This window comes from Marmota marmota, unplaced genomic scaffold (genome assembly GCF_001458135.2).
Source record: "Marmota marmota marmota unplaced genomic scaffold, marMar, whole genome shotgun sequence".
Taxonomy (NCBI): Eukaryota; Metazoa; Chordata; class Mammalia; order Rodentia; family Sciuridae; genus Marmota; species Marmota marmota.
Window position 1 is genome coordinate 31481043 of NW_026000240.1, and position 23006 is coordinate 31504048.

Below are 23006 nucleotides of genomic sequence, written 5' to 3' on the forward strand. Positions count from 1 at the left end.
TTTGGCTTTGGACACATTGGAAGTGCTTTCAGGTATCCCAGTGCAGATGGTACTTATAAATACGAACCTAGGTTTCAGGAAAGATGTGGAGCTACACATGCATGAGGCTGGATCACATGACCAAGGAGAAGAATGCAGAAAGACAAGGGACTTGATGACAGGAAATTGTAAAGGACCTCCATCTGATGGCAGGGGCAGTGAGGGGGTGGCACAGTAAGAGAAGAGATGCCAGTGGAGCAGAAGGTCTAGGAGGAGCCAGGAACTCAAATGCCCAGGAGGAAAAAGTTACAAGATCAAGGGCAACAATCCTATTGGGCTAAAGAGAAGACAGAGGGTAAAGAATAACAAGCCATGATTTGGTTATATGATGAGAAGATACATGGCATCTAAAGGACAAAAGAACAATTTCAGCAGAATGAGATAGATGAGACCGTGGAGTTAGGGAGGAAACAGAAGGCAAGAAAGTGAATACAGAAGGTCTAAGTACTAGTTCAAGAAAGCTGAAGGCAAAGGGAAGGCAAGGGGGAAAAACAGTATGGCAGTTCAAGGATTCGAAAAGAGAAGGTTTTAAGCTTGAATCTGACCTGAGCAGAGGAGAATGCCCCATGAAGGGAAAGAAAGTAAAGATCCTAAAAAGAGTCCTTGTCAATGATTCTTATTATTTTTGGCCACCTAGACACTTGAGAATCTGATACACCATCGATATCCTCTTGCTAGAAATTGCATACACCCAACTTTGCACACAACTTGGGGAGGTCAAGGGCACCCCTGAGGACAACCTTCCTACATCATGTGAATCCTTGAGTCATAAGAACTCTAAAGCAATGTTGCATCTAAGTCTTGGAAGAGGTGAGTCAGGTGAAACGGAGACTATGGGGAAAGAGATTGGGTTTGGCACGTGGCAGCACAGCTAAAAATAAAACCAGATACTAGAATTTCACACACGAGATACAGAATTATAGACTGCATGGAAGAGGCAGGCACCATAAGGTATTTGGAAAGGAAATGGTAGAAGAATTAAAGGTTTCCTTTGAAAGATACTGCTTTTTCAGGTGCACAAAAATGTTCATTGTAACAAAGATCTTTCACAGAGACAAGCTGTAAGCAACTTCAATATCCAGCAAAAAGACAGCGGAGATGCAAATTTCAGTACTGTTGTGCATTCTTTAAATGGACTATGATAAAGCCATTTTTAATTATAATGACAAGGATTAGGTAATAACATGAGGCAACGGTTAGGATATAGTAAAAAAATAACATATAGAAGAGCTATTCTGTGATCACAACTATGTAATATTATACACACCATAGTGCATATACTAAAATTGGACATGCTACAGTACATACATAATACATATACTAAAATTTGAGTATGTCTCCAAGAAATCATGCATATAATTCCCAAAGCAACAGTGTTGGGTGGTGGGGTCAAGTGGGAGGTATTCAGGTCATGTGGGCTCTATTCTATTCTCTTTTTTTTAAGAGAGAGAGAGAGAGAGAGTTTTTTTAATATTTATTTTTTAGTTTTTGGGGGACACAACATCTTTGTTTGTATGTGGTGCTGAGGATCGAACCCAGGCCGCATGCATGCCAGGCAAGCGCGCTACCACTTGAGCCACATCCCCAGCCCCTATTCTATTCTCTTGGATGCAAGAATACTGACTGCAAAAGGGCCTGAGTCTGAGAGATCAGTCTCTTGCTAGCTCTTACCCTCCCTTACTCTTCTGCTGCACGAGGCCTTTGCCAGATGCCAACACTATGCTCTTCGACTTCCCGGCTCCTAGATACATGGGCCAAATAAATCTCTGTTAATTACAAATTACTTAGTCCATGTTATTCTGTTATAGCAGCACAAAATCAATGAAGACAGTATGTGTGCAATAACTAGAAGAGAAAAATTAGTAGAATCCTGAGTGATAATTTTTTTTCTTACTTATGGATGACATTTGTCTCATTTATCATTTTTAAAAATTCAAAAAAATGATATTCTCTCCCTGATCTCTGCCTTCATTTAATAATAAAATATGATATAATGGAATAAGCTAAATTTGGCTTCTCCCATCTGACCTTCAAGCCTAAAAGTCAGATTACATATTTAAAGGTTCTCTTGGGAAATCTTTTTTAACCCGAACACATTTAACGCATCTTGTGTCCACACTATGTCCCAGTTTAAGTTTTTAAATCCTTCTTATGTATTCGAGATTAACCACTGATGGATTCTCAGAAATACAAGTGAGCCCTGCCTCCTAAGCCTATAGGCAAAGCCAGGACACAATGGGTTGAAGAGGCAAATGTTTTGAAATTTCCAGGAAATGAACCAAATGACCTCTGAGATCTTTCCCTATTTTCCTGTTTTCCACCCTTCCTTATAAAGTTTTGTGGAAATAGAGAGGAATAAGAATTCATCCTATCATTTAAGAAATGGCCTGATTTGGTTAGAATGTGAAATGTTCGGTGGTAAGTTCAGTGGTAAAATGATTAGATTATGAGAGGTATGATCTGGTCGGTCCATCTTAGTTTGAATGGACTGACTGGGTATTAACTGTAGTCAGGTGGGGTGTGACTAGAGGAGGTGAGTCCCCGGGGAAGTTCCCTGGAAGGATTCTTTTTCCCTATCCCCTCCCACTTCCTGTCTCTGCTTCCTACCACTCTGAGATTAGCATCCTCCACCATGCACTTCCGCCATGATGTTCTGCCCCTCCTTGGGTCCAGAGCAATGGAACCAGCCAACTATGAACTGAACCTCCAAAACCGTGAGTCCAAGATAAACATTTTCTCCTCCAGGTTGGTCTCGGGTATTTGGGCCACAGTGACAAACAGCTAACACATGGCCCAAAGTAAATAATATCTCCACCTACATGGCTCTTTGCACGAGTCCAAATTGTGTACAAACTTATCTTAAAAAGATACCCTAGAATATGATATCATAGAGGCTGACCGAAGGTGATAAGAGATGGAGCCACTAACCAGAGGCTGCTTCACAATGGCTGTAACATTAACAACATTAACAGGTTCCGTGAAGGCAAACAATCTGAGGAGCAGGGTTTTGAAAGACGCTCATCATTGCTTCTAGCCTTTTGCCAGGAACAGCTCCATGCACTGGGGACTTGGTGGCATGAAGGGAGCATTTTTGCCTTCTTCACGAGGTTTTGCAAAGCTGCTCCACAGCTTTGTTTAATAATGAGAGTGGCCTCTTGGGCAGAAGGAAAAAGCAAATGGGCGCCTGTTCCTGGGCTGCCCGCTGAGAAGATTGGAGCCCATACCAGAACCACAGGTTTTCATAAATGCTGCATATCCCAAAATGAAAATGTGGTGGTTCAGCAGGCTCTCCAGCACTCTGGAGTCTAAGCGTCTGTAGCCACCTCCACAAACTGGGCATTTTTCAGTCATTTTCTTGCTTTTATTTCTCAACTTAATCCCCAGTCTTTCACTGCCTCCCTGTTGCTTTCTAAAATAAATCTAACCTTTCACTCTGTTCTCTTTCCACTAATGCTAACTTTAAAGAGCACAAAGAATTCCTGGGAGAAGGCCACCTCCTGAAGATAGAGATTTTACCTCTAGCTTCATGAAGGAGATTTTTAGAAACTATCACTTGCCAGGAAAAGAAAATCTTTCAGCTGCCATGTACTTAAAACTGTTCATTTAGTCACATGAGAATTTTTTTTTTTTTTAATGAGCCCTGGGAACTACAGAAAGGACTGGAAAGTAATCATCTTTGTTTTATTGGCTTTGTCATCAGTTAATTTTTTTAAGTCGATACCTTCCCCAGACCTACTGCAGAATCTCCTGAGCTGGAAATAGCCTCTCCAATTGTTGTAGACCCAGGGGCCATTCCCATGGGAAAAGTGGAAGCCCCCAGAGGGTTAACTCCAGGGGGAAGAGAAACTTCCAGCAGCCACATCTGTGAATCTATAGAGCACCACCAAGAAGAGGCAACCGCATACTGATCTTCTAACTCTGGCTTCACATTCTTCTATTATCCTCAAGTGGTATCTTCCTCCTCTATGGCTCCCCAAAATCTGCCTACCCTTTTTCCATAAATGACATCCAACTCCATAATAAATAAATCACCAAATCCTTCTCATTTCTACCCTTAATGTCTTCAACACACAATCCCCTATCTCCCCTATCTCTGCCCCACCCTAGTGTGTTAAAAATTAAGAGCTTATTCCAGGTCTGAGGATGAATAATTGATAGAAATGAGATGACATAATGGACCAGGAGGGGGAAGGAGGAGGCCAGAGAGGGGGACAGAATTCAAGGAGGCATTCAGTCTCAGGATGGCACGAGTGTAGGGTCAGCAGATAATGAATGCCTCCTTAGGTTTTACATCCTAGCCACCTCTTTTGATCTACCCTAGCTCCAGCTCTAAGATATGTCGTTAAAAAATACTTTAAAATACATTGTTGCATAAAGTCTATGTATACTCATCCGGACATGACACGCATTTCTCTGGATATCATAACATACTCAACCAACTGATCCACCTGGGCTCAGGTGACTGGCACCAGGTGGCTGCATGCTTGGAGGATCTTGCCCGTGCCCAGGGAGAACAAGGAACGATTTTAAGACTATCCTGCTAAGTGAAGTAAGCCAATCCCCAAAAANGCACCACCATCTAAATCAACGTCATGCTCCCCCCTCAAAAAAAACAAACAAACAAAACAACAAAGGCCAAATGTCCTCTTTGATACGTGGATGCTAACACACAATAAGGGGGTGAAGAGGGAAGAAAAGAAGTTCATTGGATAAGACAAAGGGAAATGAAGGGAAGGGAGGGAGGATGGGAATAGGAGACAGTAGAATGAATTGGACATAACTTTCCTACATTCACACATGAATACACAATCAGTGTAACTCTACATCATGTCCAACCACAAAAATGGGAAGTCATACTCCATTTATGTGTGATATGTCAAAATACACTCTACTGTCAATAGATCTTTAAAAATCAATAAAAAAAAGAAACACAGGTCGAATGCCTTCAGAGGTGCAGAGTGTGGTGACCCATGATCGAGGGCATCAGGAGCGAGGTGAGCCACAAGACACTCTTTATTAAAAGTGAAGTCTCAGAGCTGGGGTGTGGCTCGGTGGTACAGTGCTTGCCTAGTACATGTGAGGCCCTGGGTTCCATTCCCAGCACCATAAAAAAAAATAAAAATAAAAATAGTAATAAAGTACCCACATTTGCCAGTGATTTGCTTTTTCAGATAAATAAGAGTAGAACCAAGATACTATCCATACAACTTCTTTATATTCTCTAGGATTTCTCAGAGCTTCCAAAAGCTTTCTCAGTAGGAGAGAAAGGGGTAGCTTTACACCTGGCCTTTCCAACTGCTTTTACCTTTTTTTTTCTGATTTTTATGGGTGCAATATAATCATGGGTAACAGTGGGATTCATTGTGCCCTGTTGACACAAGCACATCATTTGACCCATTTCGTTCTCCAGTACCTCCCTCCCCCACCCCCAGTTCTCCCTCCCCCTGATCCTTTTCCTCTACTCTACTGGTCTCCCTTTTATTTTTTAAATTAATGCATTATAATTATACACATGAGTAGGTTCATTCTGGTATATCTGTACATACACATAACATAAGGTGGTTAATTTCATCCCCCGGGACCTCCCCTTCCCCGCCACTCCCTCCACCTGGATCCCCCCCTCTGCTCTACTGTTTTTTCCCCTCTGTTTTCTGTCCATACATACCTTTACCTTTCAAACACTACGCACACGTGTGCAAGGTGCATTCCTACATGTGTCTCTTTAAGAGTAAAAGTCTGAGAACAGGGACTCTGTGAGTTGAACTTAGTACTCTGGAGGCCCCCCAGAGAGTGCCTGCTTCAGATACCAAGGCCTTTCTCCAGTATTCCTCTTAGAGATATTTTCCTGGAATTATCTGCATGTATTTTGACCTCTGTCTGGTCAGGGCCTCATGGTGTATCCTAAGGTGCTTTATACCTCCTTCTTTTGCACAGAATACATGGAGGTTTCTGTTTATCGCTAGCTCGTCATCACAGTCCTTGATCAAAGGGATCCTCACCTATAGTCTTTCATTATTTTTTATTTTTCCAGTAGATTGGCTCTTACCATGAGTATGAAAGCCATCTCAGAAGACGCTGCCCTTTGGGTCCCCTCCAGTCCTGCTCTGCACATTTTCCCACCATTGCGCACATATTGACGATTCTTTCTTGACCGTTTTGCAACTGTTGTAGTCGCAAAGAACTACTCTGTCAAAGTCATCTTCCCTAGATCAGCCTGCCAGCTGCTCTCCCTACCTTCAGGCCAAACACCTCCACTTTCCATTTGAATCTTCCTGGTGTGCTGGACTCAGATTCACACATTCTTGTGAGTGTATGATGGCATAATAGTAAAACATAGTTTGGGGAGCCGTGAAGATTTAGATTTAAACCCAGCTCCACCCCCTTATTAGCTGGACAAACTTCACTTTTGAGCATCAGTGTTATCAATAAAAAGGAACAGCAATCTCTACCTCACACAGAGTTTTTATGAAAATGAAATAACATCATGCTTGTAGAGTACACTGCCTGGCACCAAGAAAGGGTTTTAACAAAAGTCATTCCTCTCTTCTCCCCTTTGTTAGCCATCTCAGGGTGAAACTGCAGTTTTCTTTTGCATGACTTTTCTTTTCACATTGTTAGCACTCACATTTTGTCAGTAGGTTATCCCTTTTTGAAAATACCTCAGCGTTCTGAAAGCAGAATTTGAATCGTACCCAATTTTCAACATAATCCTATAGAAGGGTTAAGGAAGAAAGGGAAAACTAAATTAGTGATGAAAAATAACTTCACAAAAGAAAGAAAAAGAGGTTGTGAGTTACTATTAGTCTATTGCTTTTCTTTTTTAGTCATTTTGATATGATTACAGGGTCACAATATTTTTTCCCATCAAATTTATTCTTTAAATAAGCAAAAAGAAAGCACATGTTGTCTTTTCTTTATCCTTACAGAAGTAATGTCCCATTATATAAAAATCCAATGGAGCATTCCAGTTATTTGTGATAGTGGAATTAACCAAATATAATTCAAATAACATTTCCCATCTTTTGTTCCTTCAGATCATATAAGAAATTAGAGACTCCTTGTCATAAGTAAGACAGTGGGTATATTCTACAGTCCTTGGAAGGAGAGAAAAGCTGCAACATGAATGTTTACTTCCTTCCTATGACTCTTTTTTAAATTGATTTAAAAAGTAAATAAATAAATGACATCAGAATACATTACAATTCTTATTACACATACAAACCACAATTTTTCATATCTCTGTTTGTATATAAAGTATTTTGACACCCAATTTGTGTCTTCATGCATGTATTTTTCCACCATCCTTGCTAATCCACTGCCCTCTTTCCCTCCCACCCCTCTGCCCTATCTAGAATTCATCTATTCCTCCCATGCTCCCCCTCCCTACCCCACTATGAATCAGCCTCCTTATATCAGAGAAAACATTCAGCATTTTTTTTTGGGGGGGGGGGGGGGGATTGGCCAACGCCATCCATTTACCTGCAAATGCCAGGATTTTATTCTCTTTTATTGCTGAGTAAAATTTCATTGTGTATATATGCCACATTTTCTTTATCCATTCATCCACTGAAGGGCATCTAGGTTGGCTCCACAGTTTAGCTATTGTGAATTGTGCTTCTATAAACATTTTTTTTGAGAGAGAGAGAGAGAATTTTAATATTTATTTATTTAGTTAGTTAGTTAGTTAGTTAGTTTTCGGTGGACACAACATCTTTATTTGTATGTGGTGCTGAGGATCGAACCCGGGCCGCACGCATGCCAGGCGTGCACGCTACCGCTACCCCTTGAGCCACATCTCCAGCCCTGCTATAAACATTGATATGGCTGTGTCCCTGCAGTATGCTGTTTTTAAGTCCTTTGGGTATAGTCCAAGGAGAAGGATAGCTGGATCAAATGGCGGTTCCATTCCCAGTTTTCCAAGGAATCTCCATACTGCTTTCCATATTGGCTGCACCAATTTGCAGTCCCACCAGCAGTGTATGAGTGTACCTTTTTACCCACATCCTCCCCAACACTTATGGTTGTTTGTCTTCCTAATAGCTGCCATTCTGACTGGAGTGAGATGGTCTCTTAGAGTAGTTTTGATTTGCATTTCTCTAATTGCTAGAGACTCCTCTTTTAACCTCCCCCACCCCAAGTTTATACATGTTTGAGAGTTGTAGTTGTTGTTGTTGTTTTGTTTGTTTGTTTTTTTTGAGGGGGGAGCATGACGTTGATTTAGATGGTGGTGCTGTTGGAAATCAGAGGAAAATGTTCCCTCTCATTTTAACACCACCAAACTTAAGCATTTATTGTTGTTCAGAAGTGTTTAGTGAGTAACCTTTATTTGGAGTTGGGTGAAAGAAAAATTTAAGAAGAGGGATAAGGACTTCTTGGTGGCAAGACAAAGTTTACCTTCTTCTCTTCTTCCCACTCACAATACCAAATATTCAGGAGCCTTCTTTGTTACAGGTAGGAGTCCTTGCATAAATGGGAACCAAAAATTTGAGTGCCTTACATAGAGTTGCTCCTTGCAGAAAATTTGTTATAACCACTTCAATGCATCTCTGCAATCAGCCACTTATGGAAACACAGCAATGGCTTTTTTATGAAGACTGTATTTTCAACACAGAATTTGGTTTTAAGGAATCTTACCTATGCCTCAGAGATAGAATTGTTCTGGACAGGAAGCACAGAAGTCTTTTTTAGTGAATTGTGAAATTGGAAGACAGACATCCTACCCTTATTCTTAATGCCTGGTGACATGGATCAAGAGTGGATAGGCTCTATCACCTATATGTCAATCTCAGGTTCTGTTTTGGACAGGGAGAAGAGAAAGCATTGGATAGATGAATTTAAAAACTGCAGAAATGGCCTCCACTAAATTAATAGTATTTCAAGAAGCTAATTAATTTCTTCTCTTACTTTTCTTATTGGCAGGGTATATAATGTGCTTCTTTTTTTTTTCCATCTGTGGCTATATCTCTCTCATGACTAATCACAATTCCTAGGAGATGCATTCATTGGAACTCCACCTATTTTTCTATGTTTCTTTTCCAGGTTGCTATAGATTTCACTGCCTCAAATGGGGACCCCAGGAACAGCTGCTCCTTACACTATATCCACCCTTACCAACCCAATGAGTACCTCAAGGCTTTGGTGGCTGTTGGGGAGATTTGCCAAGACTATGACAGGTAAGAGACTTTAGGTTAATCATCTCTTGAGTGGGTTCAGGTGACCCACTCAAGAGATGATTTGCATTCAGCAAAAGAATGGAAATGAAAGTCTAGCAATTCTTCACATGAAAGAACAGAATAAAATCTCATCCCAATTGTTTCATCTTTTCTATAGCTAGAGAAACTGAGTACCATGCTGACTTTGGTCACCAAACAAAATCCTTTCTCAGCTTTCTTCTCAAGTGCCTTGCAAGATCGCCAGACAGTGATTTGAGTGTGCATTTTATGATGTCTTAGTATGAACTTTGCTACTCAAAGTTTGCTCATGAACTGGCATCACTCCTGAACTACTGAAACAGAATTTGCATCTTCACAAAATTCCTGTATGATTTGTGTGTACTTCGAAGTTTACAAGCATGGGTTTATTGGGATGTTATTATATTTAATCCTTGCTCAAACCCTTTATTTTTTTAAAGTCAGAAAACTACACAAGCAGATTAAGTAATTTGTACACGGTCTCATGGCCAGAGGCAGGATTCAATCCAGATCTAGCTCACCCCATATCTTAAGTTCAAAATGACTGACTTCAAATCTATTGGCAACTTTAGCAAGGGTGTGAGTCTGCCTGGGTGCATATGTGTGGCTGTGCCAGTGTGCATGTGTTTGCACATACAGATAGAAAACAAGATTTGTGATCAGATCAGTATTATTTATTTCTTCCTGATGGTAAATATTGACATTTTCCACCAAAAAAAATTCCCTGTAAGAAGTGATTTGCATAAATTACATGCAACTGGATTTATTCTGCTGTTTCAGTATTTCTAATATGGGTGAAGGAGCTTAGCTGTTTGTTTAAGAAGGCTGTTTGAGGGAGAACCAATGTAAATATAAATATGTATCAATCTCAGTCGATCCCCTGGTATAATTATAAAACAAGTCTAGTTAGTAATGAGTGTAACTAATTGACCTTTTAAAGCAGGAAAATAAAGGAAGCAACTCTATCTTTCAGGTTTCAGAGAAATGGTATAGGACAGCATGATTTCTGTTCTTCCAAGTTTTGTAATGGGTGATAACCATATTTTAAAAACCTGCTGTACACACATCCTAGTGACCAGAATGTATAGAAAAACAAACTTAGGACAGGCTACAGAAATGGTCCCATCAGTCACCTGACTGCTCTTGTGTCTGGATTCCACTTGATCATCAGCAGAAACTCAAATGGGGCAGTAAAGCAGTTGGGGAATGAATTCACAGACCCAGTAAAATTAAAGAGCTTTAAACACTCAAGCCCTTGCTGACATTTCCCCTCCTATACATCTAGGGCAGAAGGCAACAGTCATTTTAAATTACCTTGTTGAAGTGCCACTTGTTCTACTTAACCTTGAGATATTGACTGTGAAGATAATTTGAGTTTCAACTGTGATCTTCAGGCTTCAATACTGGCAGGATTCTTAGAGAGGTTTATATCAGATGGAGATTTCCACCAGGGAGAGGAAAGGATGACAAAGTGCATCTCCACTCTATCAGAAACTTCTTCAAACTCCCTCAAGATACAAAAACAGTAACTGTCTCCATTCTTTCATTCTCACACACAGACACACCAATAATCTGGTATAATAATGTGTGCCTAGGTTAAAAAGAAGAAAGAAAGGAGCGCATGTTTTCAAGATTCCTAAGTTTTAAATCTTGACATGCATATCATGTGATTCTGCAGCAGATTTATTGGATAATCCAGATGCTCATCTATTATGGGGAGTGTTTATTGGAAGCTCCCTGTTGAGCGCTTCCTTTTCCCAATTTACTCACATGCAAAATACAGATACTGTAGTCAGAGTGACATGTACATCTTTTAAAACTTATTCCTGTAGAACATGAACTAGACAAAGCTGGGGAGTATTTTGTATTGCTTCAAAAATGCAGATTCAGTATAAAAATAAAAGACTATCTTAGGAGTTACACGAAGAATCACCATAAATAATTTCTTTAACAGTTTTAATAGGGTAAGTCTCTTTTCCAACTGGCCAAAAAAAATAATTCTCCACAGCTCTATGGAGTCTTTTGTTTTTCTTTCTTTCTTTCTCTTTCTTTCTTTCTTTCTTTCTTTCTTTCTTTCTTTCTTTCTCTCTCTCTTTCTCTCTTTCTTTTTCTTTTCCTTTCTTTTCTTTGTATAAAGATATAAATAAGGCCGCTCATCATAAAAATGGGCAAATTCTGAGAGGAAAAAAAAATTATTGAAAAAAAACCTCAACACTCTCATAAAAGACTCCCTAGCAAAATGTGTAATGCAAACCACTCTCTTAAAAACTGACAAGGTTCCGCAGCTCTCCTTTGTGTGGGTGGATAGACAATAGACAGGCAGGGTCGGGAAATTTCAAGTCAAGGCCCCGGAATTAATTTATTCTCGCATCAAAGTCAGTGAGGTTGGTGCCTATAAAGAAACACTTGAATAAAAACTGACAGAAGGCATCGTTCCCCCTCCTGAAACAACACAGAGGTTTTTAATCCTCATGAGCCTTAGAAATTCCTCCCCGCCTCTGACAGCTAAGGGTTTTCTTTCTGCCTTGTACAGTCATTGCTACCAGGTTATTATGAGGTGATCCATGAAGTAGAACAGCTTGAAAGATGCATAAAGCTCTTCTCAGGGCGGCCTTAAAGGGAGCCTCCTCCCAAATAGCTGGTCTTCAAGCCCAGAAGACAATCCTGCCAGCCTGTTTGATCCCTCAACCTCTGAAACAGACACTGCTGTCCCTGCCTGTGGGTTACTTCCCCATGTACAAACACATGTGCATGTACACACACACAGGCACACACGTGCACACATAGGCCCGCACAAGCTCATACACTCTCTGCTGGTGGGAGCACTTTCCCAGCTCCTATAAGAATCCTTGTCTCTCTGCAGCAAGGATGTGGGCATCTGACAACCTGAAATGTCCTCTAATTAAAAGACTAGCCTGCCTGGTAGGAAAAGAGTTTAAAAACTGAATACATTGCTTGGAAGTACCAATTGCCATTTTGAAGAGCATTCTATAGGAAGCTTCAGAATAGAAAGGGGATATCAAAAACTGAGGCAAGAGTTTTTCTCCACATCATGCTGGGTACTGTGCAGAGACAAGGTTAAAACTGAAATCCAATCTAACAGGGATTTTCAAGTATAGAGTGTTGGGTTAGTAATCAGAAGGTGAGTTCATATCACAGTGGGACCTTTTCCACTCTGCCAACACCAGTCAGAGGTTCTCGGCTTTGGCCACACATTGAAACCAATTGGAAAGCCTCAAAATAACTGATGCCTATCCCAAACCCCCAAGACTCTGATTTGTCTGGTGTGCATCTTGGAATCAGATTTTTTTTTTTCTATAGGTATCCAGGGTCTACACCCAGAGTCAAATCTGGAGAGATAGCTCAGATGAAATGATTAAGGACCTTCCTTTTCAGCATTTATTAAGTGCCAGGCACCTCAAACGGTGCTACAAAGACAGAAAATTTAATAAAGCATGATTTTCCTCCCAATAGCTCATAGTCTCATGGGAGAGAAAGATATGTAAATAAGTCACAGCCCAACCTGGCCAAGGCAGCCTTGCCTCATGAAAGGATGGGAAATGCAAAAGGAGAGAAGGCTCAGCTCAATCCTTGCAGGAAGAGGCATGGCCAAGACTCCTGAGGATGGTGGTTCCTGGGCCAATCACAATTCTGCCAGTTTTTCCCTTTTTTTGTTATTATTCTGAATCGTTACATCAGATCAGCTTCCTATAGAGAACAGAGTCAACAGAAGTAATGAAAAGATCATGGGGGTCCTCGTGACAGGTAGAACTGGCTTCAAATCCTCACTCTGCTATCTCTATTCTCATGAGATTTATAGTCTTTGGGTCTTGGTTTCTTTGATTGAAAACTGAAGGTATATCTAACTTCCTTTGCAGAGCAATTGTAAAGATTAGCTATGAGGTGGCTAGACAGTACAAGTTCTGCCTGTGGTAGAATAATGGAAAGCGTTATCTCTAATACCCTAAAGTTATTTTTTAAAAAATAAACTGAACACAAAAGGAAAAAGGATGGTAGTGTCAGTCCTAAAATTCATATTGGACCAATATTTTTTTTTACTCATTTGCCCATAAAAAATTTATGAAAATGCATAACCCTCAAGCATTTTTATTGAAATGTAACATTTTAATCATGAGTTTTCATACTAATGAAGCATAAAAAATTTATTGTATTGTAAATATGGACATTTAAAAGTAAATTCTTTTTTATTATATATTTTTATTATATATATTTTATTTGTTCTTATTAGTTATACATGATAAAAAGTAAACTCTTTTGTAGCTCTTGGGACTATCCAGTAGAATCCAGATGCTGTATCTCTTTGATATCCACTATCACTCTTTCAAAAAATAGTGAACAAGCTCTCAAGTTTCACCAGAGAATTTTAATTTCTTCTTTGTCATCATTTTATTTTCCACCCTCTTCTCCCACAGAATTTATTCTAGTGTATCTTAATAAATTTGGTTTGAAATCCTTTCATTGATCACTGTATCATATATTTCTGTAACAAAAATACGAAGTTGTACAGATTTAATTTTTGTATAGATGAAATTTTTACTTTCAATTTTTCTATGATGAAAAGATTCAAAGTATTTTTTAAATATTGTGTGGGTTGAATTTTAACTAGAATTTATCATTAGTGAATAATTGATCAAAATAACATACATCTGTTGGGAATTTCGGTATTTAATTAGTGCTTATGAGAAGTAAAAAGTTATTGTAAATTGACTGTGAATAGAAGAGATTTGGGGAGGGGGTTTCAATTAGCTTACATTTCTTTGGATGAGAATAGGAGGAACTAGTGTCAATTCTAATTCATTTTTTTAAATTTGAACAATATAAATACTAAGAAAATTTGTACTTATAAACAATATACGGAAACAGAAAAAGTTTGATCAGCAGTCTTATTCAATTCTTTCAATTCTAATTTATATAACCCCAAAATCACATAATGATCAATCATCAAAATATGGTTTTATGCTCTATCAGCTGACACAAATACTTCCTAAAAATTTTTAAAGCAAAAATTGGCAATCACCTGATTTGCCAAAGGACTTGTTTCCTAGAGAATCATTCATGTTTAGAATTTTTCCTTTATCTGATGCTGCAGAGTGCATATCTGAAGCTGTGCACCATGATGGTTAAGATTCAGAATAGGTAAAGAGAAATGGTGATTGTGAAAGGAAAGGTGTGAATGGAAAACAGGTCTCTCCATCACAGATGCTCCCAGAAGATCAATTTCAGCAGAGAATATGCATGGAAGTAGAGGAACTGAATACCAATTTCCTTTAAAAAATAAAGAAAGAAAGAAAGAAAGAAAGAAAGAAAGAAAGAAAGAAAGAAAGAGAGAAAGAAAGAAAGAAAGAAAGCTATTTCTCATATCTCCAGAAGAACTTTGCATTTCCATGCACCTTAGTTTTAAGATGACTACTTTAGAGAATGAGAGAATGGTCTTTACTAAATGTGAGGTGCTCTGAAATGCACCATGCTCTGAGTTGGTCTCCATTTCCTTGTAGATCAAGTAATTCGTCTTTACATTTGTTAACCTCCTGTTTATTGCAATGCTTTCCATGAGAGTGAGAGTGAAAATTGTGGTTACAAATGAACTTACCATCTGGAGGTCATTTGACCCTGGTCATTCCCAAGGAAGTTCAAGACAGCTTACTCATTGCCATGAAGGAACCTGGGCACTTTGATTATATTTTATACTCTTTTAATCTCCCAGTAAGTAGCATTGCCTTCACCAATGTGGCAATACACTCCTGACTTTCCAGATTGGCAGTCTTTAGAGGTCATTTTCCTAATAGTTGTTAAATGGCCTTTTGCTTAATGTAGAGTGGATCCAATCCTGAGCTCTTTGAAGTGTGGGTATGCTGATGCTTTCCTCTGTGCATTTCCTTCTTGCATAAGACTACTTTCTGCCTGGTTTTATTTTTAAACAGGAAGAATGGATGCTTGAATCTATTGTACTTAGGCTTGAATGTTTTTTATTTAGTGTGTTTATTAGTTAGCAGCCTTGTGGTGACTAACTTCAGAGGATTTATCCCTTCTGGCTCATTAATTATTCCCCTTGTAGGTGAGGTTTTTCTTCCCTACCTTCCTATTCTTGAAACTCAATTACATAACAGTGCATTGCGCTCAGCAAACTCCAAGTCCCCAAGGGTGGCTTGGAAGGTATGAAAGGAATATCATCAAGGCTGGAACACTGGGTTAGTGATTAGAAATGGATGGAGTATTAGATCTCACCCCCTTCCTAAACTCATCAAAGAAGAAAATAAAGGATGCTGAGTCTCCCAGTTTTCTGAGTTTTGACTTCTGAGCCATCCCCAAGTTGGAAGAACCCATCCTCCACCCAGGAAAGCCTTCTTTTAGATGTAACTGAAAAGTTTTTTCCCCGCCCTCATGGCCCTTGTTTTGGTTGAGGAGTTGCTAAGACAAGCTATTTCAATATTTTCAAGGACCAGAAGTATATTTTCTCAGAGCTGTGGATAATCCTTTTCATAAGCTGTTGTGAATCTCTGTCTATCAGTGTTAATGCTTTCTCTAATACATGCTAGATGCAACACACCGAAAAACCTGGATTGATGCCACCATGAGAAAAAGGGAGAGCTGGTGGTTTTCTCAAGAGTTAGACTTTGACTTCAAATAATTCTGGCTTCCTTATATCTCTAACCCAAAATTTGTCAAGTTGGAGGTGTTTGGTAACATTTTGTCAAATCCATCATTGGTCACTAAAGACTTCCAATCCGTTAGGTGGTAATGGGCGAGAATCCAACTTTGACCTTGTCCAAGTCAACCACCCTGGGGGGAAGGGATGATGTATGTCCCCTTTTACTTACAGAAGCTATGCAGGAAGAAGCCCTATAATGAATTTCTTTCTCTCCTCAACTAACTCTACCCAGAAGTAAGATATAGGAATTTCTTTAAGAAAAAAATCTCGGACATGTTTTTAATGGGAGAAGAAATTGAAGATTGAAAGCATAAGCAGGAAGTGCCTTCTGTGAGGATCAACATTCTAGACCCCCATCGAAATACCTGCCTGATAGCAAAGTGACTAGTAAGGGGACCTGGTTATTGGAATTCCAGTAGGAAATCAGGTTTGACACTATATATGACCACTAAATTACAATGGTATAACAGAAAAGTCATGGGCTTTGGACTCCCTGGTAATCATGGTAGGCCACTTACTCAGCTTTCCTCAGACTCCACTTATTCATCTATAAAATGGAAATAATAATTAAATGGAAGTTCCAAGGTTGTGTGAGAATTAAATAAGTACATAGATATCTTAGTACGTAGTATATCTATCTATGTTGGTAGGGCCCAATTAAAGTTAATTCTTCTCTTCATCATACTCTTACATACAGTACAGTAAGAGTCAGAGTTAAGAAACAATACACATAAATAAATTAATTGGGAGAGAAATTCCAATGTGCATAAGAGAAACTAAACCCAAGGGTACATATGTGACTGACTCTCATGAATTTTCACAAGAATTCTCCCTTTTTTAGATAGCCACGTCTTAATGATTTAAATTATAGGATTGTCTAGTCATTGATTACTTCTATGGCAGGTGATAAAGGCAGGGCAGAGGACAGTTAGGGACAGAGGGCAGTGGAGATGTAAAGACACTAATAAAAAAGGTAGGGTCTCTTTGAGATCAGGATATAAGAAAAGACACGTAAATAATTCATCACTGCTTGTATGTGATAAGGCGGTGAGTGAATATTGTAGATGAAACCATGCTCTGTCAAGTAACAAGACTGACAAGATTCCCACTGTTTTTTAATATCCCCTTGGATTCAGGCCCATCTGTATTTGAACACTGGTTCTAATTAGCAGTACGATCATGGGCAAGTCACATTACTTTTCAAGGTGTTTATCCATAAACAAAATGAAAAAATAACTTTCACTTAAAATTTTAAGATAATATATATATTCATATATGTATTTATATACATATATATGTATAGGTATAGGTATAGATATAGATATATTCTTAATACAGTCAACTGTAGAGGTCACCTAATTTATGATCACTTTCCAAAGGAAACAGAAAGTCAGGACAGGGATAGAGATATCTATAAATTCTGGGGTCGTTTTAGTTTTCAGTATTAAATCTAGCAAAAAGTTAAGGGAAGAAGCTACAGACTTTAAAGACTGTAGTTGGGCACAGTGGTGTGCGCCTATAATCCCAGCGGCTCTGGAGGCTGAGGCAGGAGGATCATGAGTTCAAAGCCACCCTCAGCAAAGTGCCTCAGCCAGGTGCTAAGCAATTCAGTGAGACTCTGTCTCTAAATAAATACAAAATAGGGCTGGAGATTCAGCTCAGTGGTCAAGTGCCCCTGAGTTCAATCTCTGGTGCCAAAAAAAAAAAAAAGACTGTAATGAATTTAGGGGATTATTGCTTGGCATTAAATAACCATGTTATTGCTATCTCCCAATCCCACAAATAATTAAGAAGCATGAGTCAGCACGTGGCATAGGAATACCTCTTAATGAGGTTATATGCAAGTTCATGTTTCTCTCCCTCATTAGATGAACAAATGAAGCAACTTCTTTTTTATTTATTTTTTTTATTTTTAATTTCAGTGACAAAATGTTCCCAGCCTTTGGGTTTGGCGCCAGGATACCACCAGAGTATACGGTGAGTGAGTGAAAATGGGATCTTTTACTTTGCTGTAGTCACTGGTGATTTGGATTTCTTTTACAGTAATCTCATTCGTTTGGCTCTTGACACAACTATGTTGGTAGGGCCCAAAGAGTCAGAAATGGTCTTGATAACCAGTGAAATTAGCACCTAGGAGCCTATCTTTGATGAAACCCCATGGTATTCTAGGTAGGTCTTCTAACAATCCAGATAAAGTGTTCCAATATTTAACTTCCTGTAGATATGGTCAGAGATTTATAAAATAATCTCTCTTCTTTGTCAGCTCCAAGGGCTCAAAGCCTATCCAAGATTGCTCAGGGGGAAAGAAAAAAAATCTTATTGACAATGCCAGCTGTTAAAGCCCGTAGTAATGAAATTGACACACTTCTTCCTTCCAAGTCTCTGAGTCTCAGTCTTATATGTGAGATACAAAGACGTACTGAAGGAAGGAGCATTGTGCTATGGACAATTAAGAAACTGAAAAGTTCTAATGAGGACATTGGAATTTTGTTTGGTTTTGATACTTATTTCTCAAGACACAAAGAAGGTAAAGATTATAGATAGAAAGATGTCTGTTACAATGGAGTTAAGGCACTTTACTGTGGTCTACCAGATGCCCCTATGGACACTGTGCACAGAGAATTCATCTCTCCTACGCAGGCAAGGCCCAGGAGGCAGCATAATCCTTGCCCCAGCTCCACCTCACCAATGCCTCTCAAGTCCAAGCTCAGTACAAGCAACACTGCCCAGGCGTCAGTACTTTTGTTTGTTTGTTATTTTGCTATGTCAGAGCCACAGGTCAGGAGGCACATGCTCACACTTGCTCCTTCTTCAGAGCTGTCAGATGCAAAGTTTTTCTTTTCTGTGTCCTTTTTGAAAGAGCCAATCTCTCTGTGAGTGCTAGGATAAGCTGTGAATGGAATGACAGGTCTCCTTGGCCTGTCCCCCTTCTTATTTGCTTTGTATTCTGCACTGGCTTCCCTGCTAGGCATAGCTATGGAAATTCTAGAAGCACTTGTTAGAAATAAAGCACAAGGGAAAAAAGAATAGAGAAGTTATTGACTGGTGACCTGTAAGACATTATTTAAGCCAAAAAGCATTTTTAACATGCTTATTTATGAAAGAATTAAGCAACTTTATATAAAAGATTAGATGTCTGGGTTCTCTTGAAAAACTGAAAAGCCTGTGAACAACCAACAGATGACCTATGTGAGAATTAGCTGGAGCTGAGGAGACACAATCCCCTTCAGATGGGGTGTCAGGTCCAGAACATGGGCAGGTGGACACCCACCTGTTTCACAGAGTTGTTTGGCCTCAAAATTGCAATGCACACCAAGGAACCACCAGCCCAACCATCAGAGGTGATTTAGCATCCTCTACCATGTCCATACCAGGTGGTCATCTCGTGGCTTGGCCAGCAGGGCTGACAGCCTTACAGCTGTGTGTTCCAGACCTTCCTTGTGTCCTCCATGACCTCTTTCTGCTTCTTGCTGTTTTCTGAATTCCTCATGTTCACTTGATCCCTTGGTTTCATCCCTCCTCCCAGGTAATTTACTCTTCATGCTGTCCCAAAAGACATCTCTCATGTTTCCCCACTTCTGGTCCCAGAAAGCCATTCAAATACCCTCTTTCCATTCCTAATTTCCCTTCTAGTCCAGAAAGACACTAATGATCCAGGCAGCTAATATATCCCTTAGAAAGTTTTCCAAGGCCATTCTGTCTTCTTTAGGAAAAAGTCCCAAAGTCTGCATTGAAACTGAGACACAAGCACCTCTGACTTCATTTGTACTTCCCCCAGGAAGAGAACTGGAGGCACAGATTTGGATGCAAGTAGTCTATTTGAAAGGTGGAAGAAACCTCAACAGAAAGTGAGGAAACAGGAGGAAATCAACATAGGGCATATCGTCAAGCCAGTTACTACCGAGGATAACTAGAATCTTACCCTGCTGGGTTACCCTGGGAGACAATGTAGAGCACATACAGCCCACAAGAGATAGAGGAGCTGGATAATATACATCATCTTATGCCAATCACTGAAAGTTCTGCTCCTAAGGGCCATTTTCCTCAATGCTTTTAGCCGGTCAGTTGGGCAGGCAAAGCAAGCTCTGGAGGCTAGAGAAAAACCTAAAGTAAATAAAGCTGGTAATGATTGGAATTCAGCTGACTCACTTGGAAAAAACTAAGGACAGGGAAATGTGATGTAAGCACCAATGCCATCACCTATGACAGGAGATGTCTTAAAAGGAGGTATCTTTTAACAGCACCCAGGTGAGCCAGGGCTCAGAAATAGCCTTTGAAATGGAATTCTCTGACAAAGAAGAGACATGGGGGACAAAGGAAAAGAAAAGAAAAGAAATGGAATTACCTGAGAAATTTCAGGTGATTCAATAAAAACGTCCAGATGTCAAAACTTCCCTTTTCTTAATGAGATTTATGTAAATAATATGCTAATTGACCTTATGCATAGGTCTCACCAGGTAGAGGGATTTGTATTGGAAGATGAGAGGGTATATTCCTCTTTTCGTTTTTCAAAAATGTAGTATATTTTACCTGTGTATCTGAAAAATCTTCATGCCCTGTATTCTGCATATTATGTTAGAATGATTTTAAATGTCACAGCTTAGCTGGATCTTTGTAAGTATCACCATGTTGAGCAGACAGCTTGGGCAAATTGAGTTGTCTTACATATATATATATATATATATCATTAGGTTCAAATAGAACTTACCCAAATCTAAGCCTGTAGTCTTTGGCCAGTTCTATCTAGAAACTAGTTGGAGTTACATTTTTCTGAAATCTTTTCTTGGTTTCTTTTTTTTTTTTTTTAATGTGCCTTATTTCCCCCTCCTGCGGCATTTATCTGATTCTGGAAAATCTTCCTGTCACCTCAACTCCACAGGGAGCTTAGAATTCACCCTCCGTCTCAGATTGATTGTGTAAAGGCTTAAAATGGTTCCTGCTGCTTAACACATAATGAATGTAACCGCATTTGTTTGCAAACTCTAAACCCCAGTGCCTCCTTACTGGATTAAAGTTGTAATTCTCTTTCCTCCTTTTTTTTTTTAATGTTAATTGATGTCTAGGTCTCTCATGACTTTGCAATCAACTTTAATGAAGACAACCCAGAATGTGCAGGTAAATCCCAATGTAAAAGAAAGCCAAAGTCTTTTTGCCTCTCCATTTACACCTCTCCCATTTTACTTTTTCTCCACGGTTGTAGCATATCAGTTATGACTGTCTGCAGCAGAGAAGTGGGCTTGCTGGGTCCAAATAAACCATGCTTCTCCAAAAGCAGCAGAAAACAACAATAATAGAGTGGGAAAAAAATAAGAGCTAGACGAAACAGAATGCATAAGAGACCTCGCGTTTGCAGCAAGAATATCGATCTCAATTCTGGATTCCTCTGGCCAAAAACAAAAAAGGGGCAGTGAGAGGAATGTCACCTGGTGGGCAGTGATGAGATATTCCTCTTTCTGCTTTCCAGGTTTTCAAGTATCTATTTTTCATAACTTCCTCTCTATGCAGTTATAAGGGGGGGGGGGGAGAATGGACATCCCTTGACACTTTCAGCATGTCGGCAAGGGGCATGACTGTGATTCTGAACAAGTACCTTCGTAGCTGTGTGCCAAAAAGAGTCTCTCAAAGGCTCTGTCTGGTCCATGTTTCATTATCCCCAGCCAGAAGTTCCTCAACATGATTCCACAAAATAATGAGGCTGAAACTATAATGATAATTATGATCATAAATTTCATTCTAGAATTGCTTTTTTCTGTTTTCCAAGTAACAAACAGAGCCCAGTGCATATGTTGCTATGAAGATCTGAAGACATTCTTAGAGTAGAAATGTCCATATTTCTCTCCTTTTCCTTGTGAAGGAGGAAAGGAGCTGCACCAGGGTTCATTCAGATTCAGTGGAGCATGAAAAGCATCCAGAAGTTTCTTTCACAGACTTGACACTTACTGCCCAAGAATATAATACCAGTATGATTAGATCGGAACACAGTAACCTCTAAGACCTGATCCTCATTCTGCTATTCCCTCCCCAGATCCCTCACCTGTTTCCATTTATTATGGTTTAGATCCCTCTTCCCCAGTCATCCCCATTCTTTAACTGTAAGAGGTATTTTCCACCAAGGCAATATGAAATACATACTCTAGTGTTTACCTGGGTCATACTTTTAGAATTCATCTGACTGTTATTGTTTAAAGAAAAATCAAACTTTCTTATCTTTGGGAAAAACTTGATCATTTTGTTTTGCAAAACTGGGGATGGAACCCTGGGCTTTGCTCATGCTAGGCAAGTATTTTACCTACATTCCTATCCCAGGACAAAGGCTGGAGAGGCAAAATAGATAAGGAGCTTCCATTCAGTATCACCTAACTTCACAACCAAGCTGCATAATGATTTGGTCTCTGTCGTTGAAATGAAAGGAATCTGTATTTGGGGCAGGGCAAAGCAGGTGCAGATTTTTTTGTTTGTTTTAGTGAGATTGTAAACATGAGTGTAAGGCAGAACAGAACAGAACTTTCATCCAAAAATATGCAAAAGCTGATTTTCAGTGCATGGTGGCTATGAAGAACAATCTTAGGAGAAGCTTATGTGGATCCCTCTGGCAAAAATCAGGAGTAGTGTGCTATTTGAGGATAGAAAGGGACAGGACGATGAGCCGGAACAAGGGAGAATAAGAGGTAACACAGGCACAGACACCAAGAAGATCTTTGTGTATGCAAGTTTTTGGTAATAGTACTGTTACCATAGAATCAGGATAGCAATGTGAAACATGATCGAGACTCATCCCATGTTGGAGAAGCTACACAGGCAGGGTTGCCTCTCCTGGCAGAGTCCCATCCTATACTCTTTCCTGAGCTCACATGGCCTTAGGGTGAAAGCACCCCTTTCAATGAGAGGCTGACCATGATACTGAACATCGTTCATCTGAGCTACAATTGCCAGGACATGACTATAGCAGCCATTTTTCTCATTTATCACACACCTGGTGAGCACTCACCATGTGAACCCTGCTTCAAGCTCCTTGGGGGAATAAAAAAATGAGTAAGTCACGATTCTTGCCCACAAGGAATCATATCTGGAGAGATGGACCTATGGATACAGACTCCTATAGATGC

At 39.6% G+C, this 23006-nt stretch overlaps 1 protein-coding gene across 2 annotated transcripts in view; it reads left to right on the forward strand.

Annotated features, from left to right (window-relative positions):
• Window positions 1–23006, forward strand: part of Cpne4 (copine 4) — a 470863-nt gene that overhangs the window by 435463 nt on the left and 12394 nt on the right. For both annotated transcript variants that reach the window (XM_015487310.2, XM_048793882.1), the window contains exons 11-13: window positions 9079–9212; window positions 17823–17877; window positions 20964–21015. In XM_015487310.2, the coding sequence (XP_015342796.1) occupies window positions 9079–9212; window positions 17823–17877; window positions 20964–21015 (241 nt within the window). The remainder of the gene's footprint in view (window positions 1–9078; window positions 9213–17822; window positions 17878–20963; window positions 21016–23006) is intronic.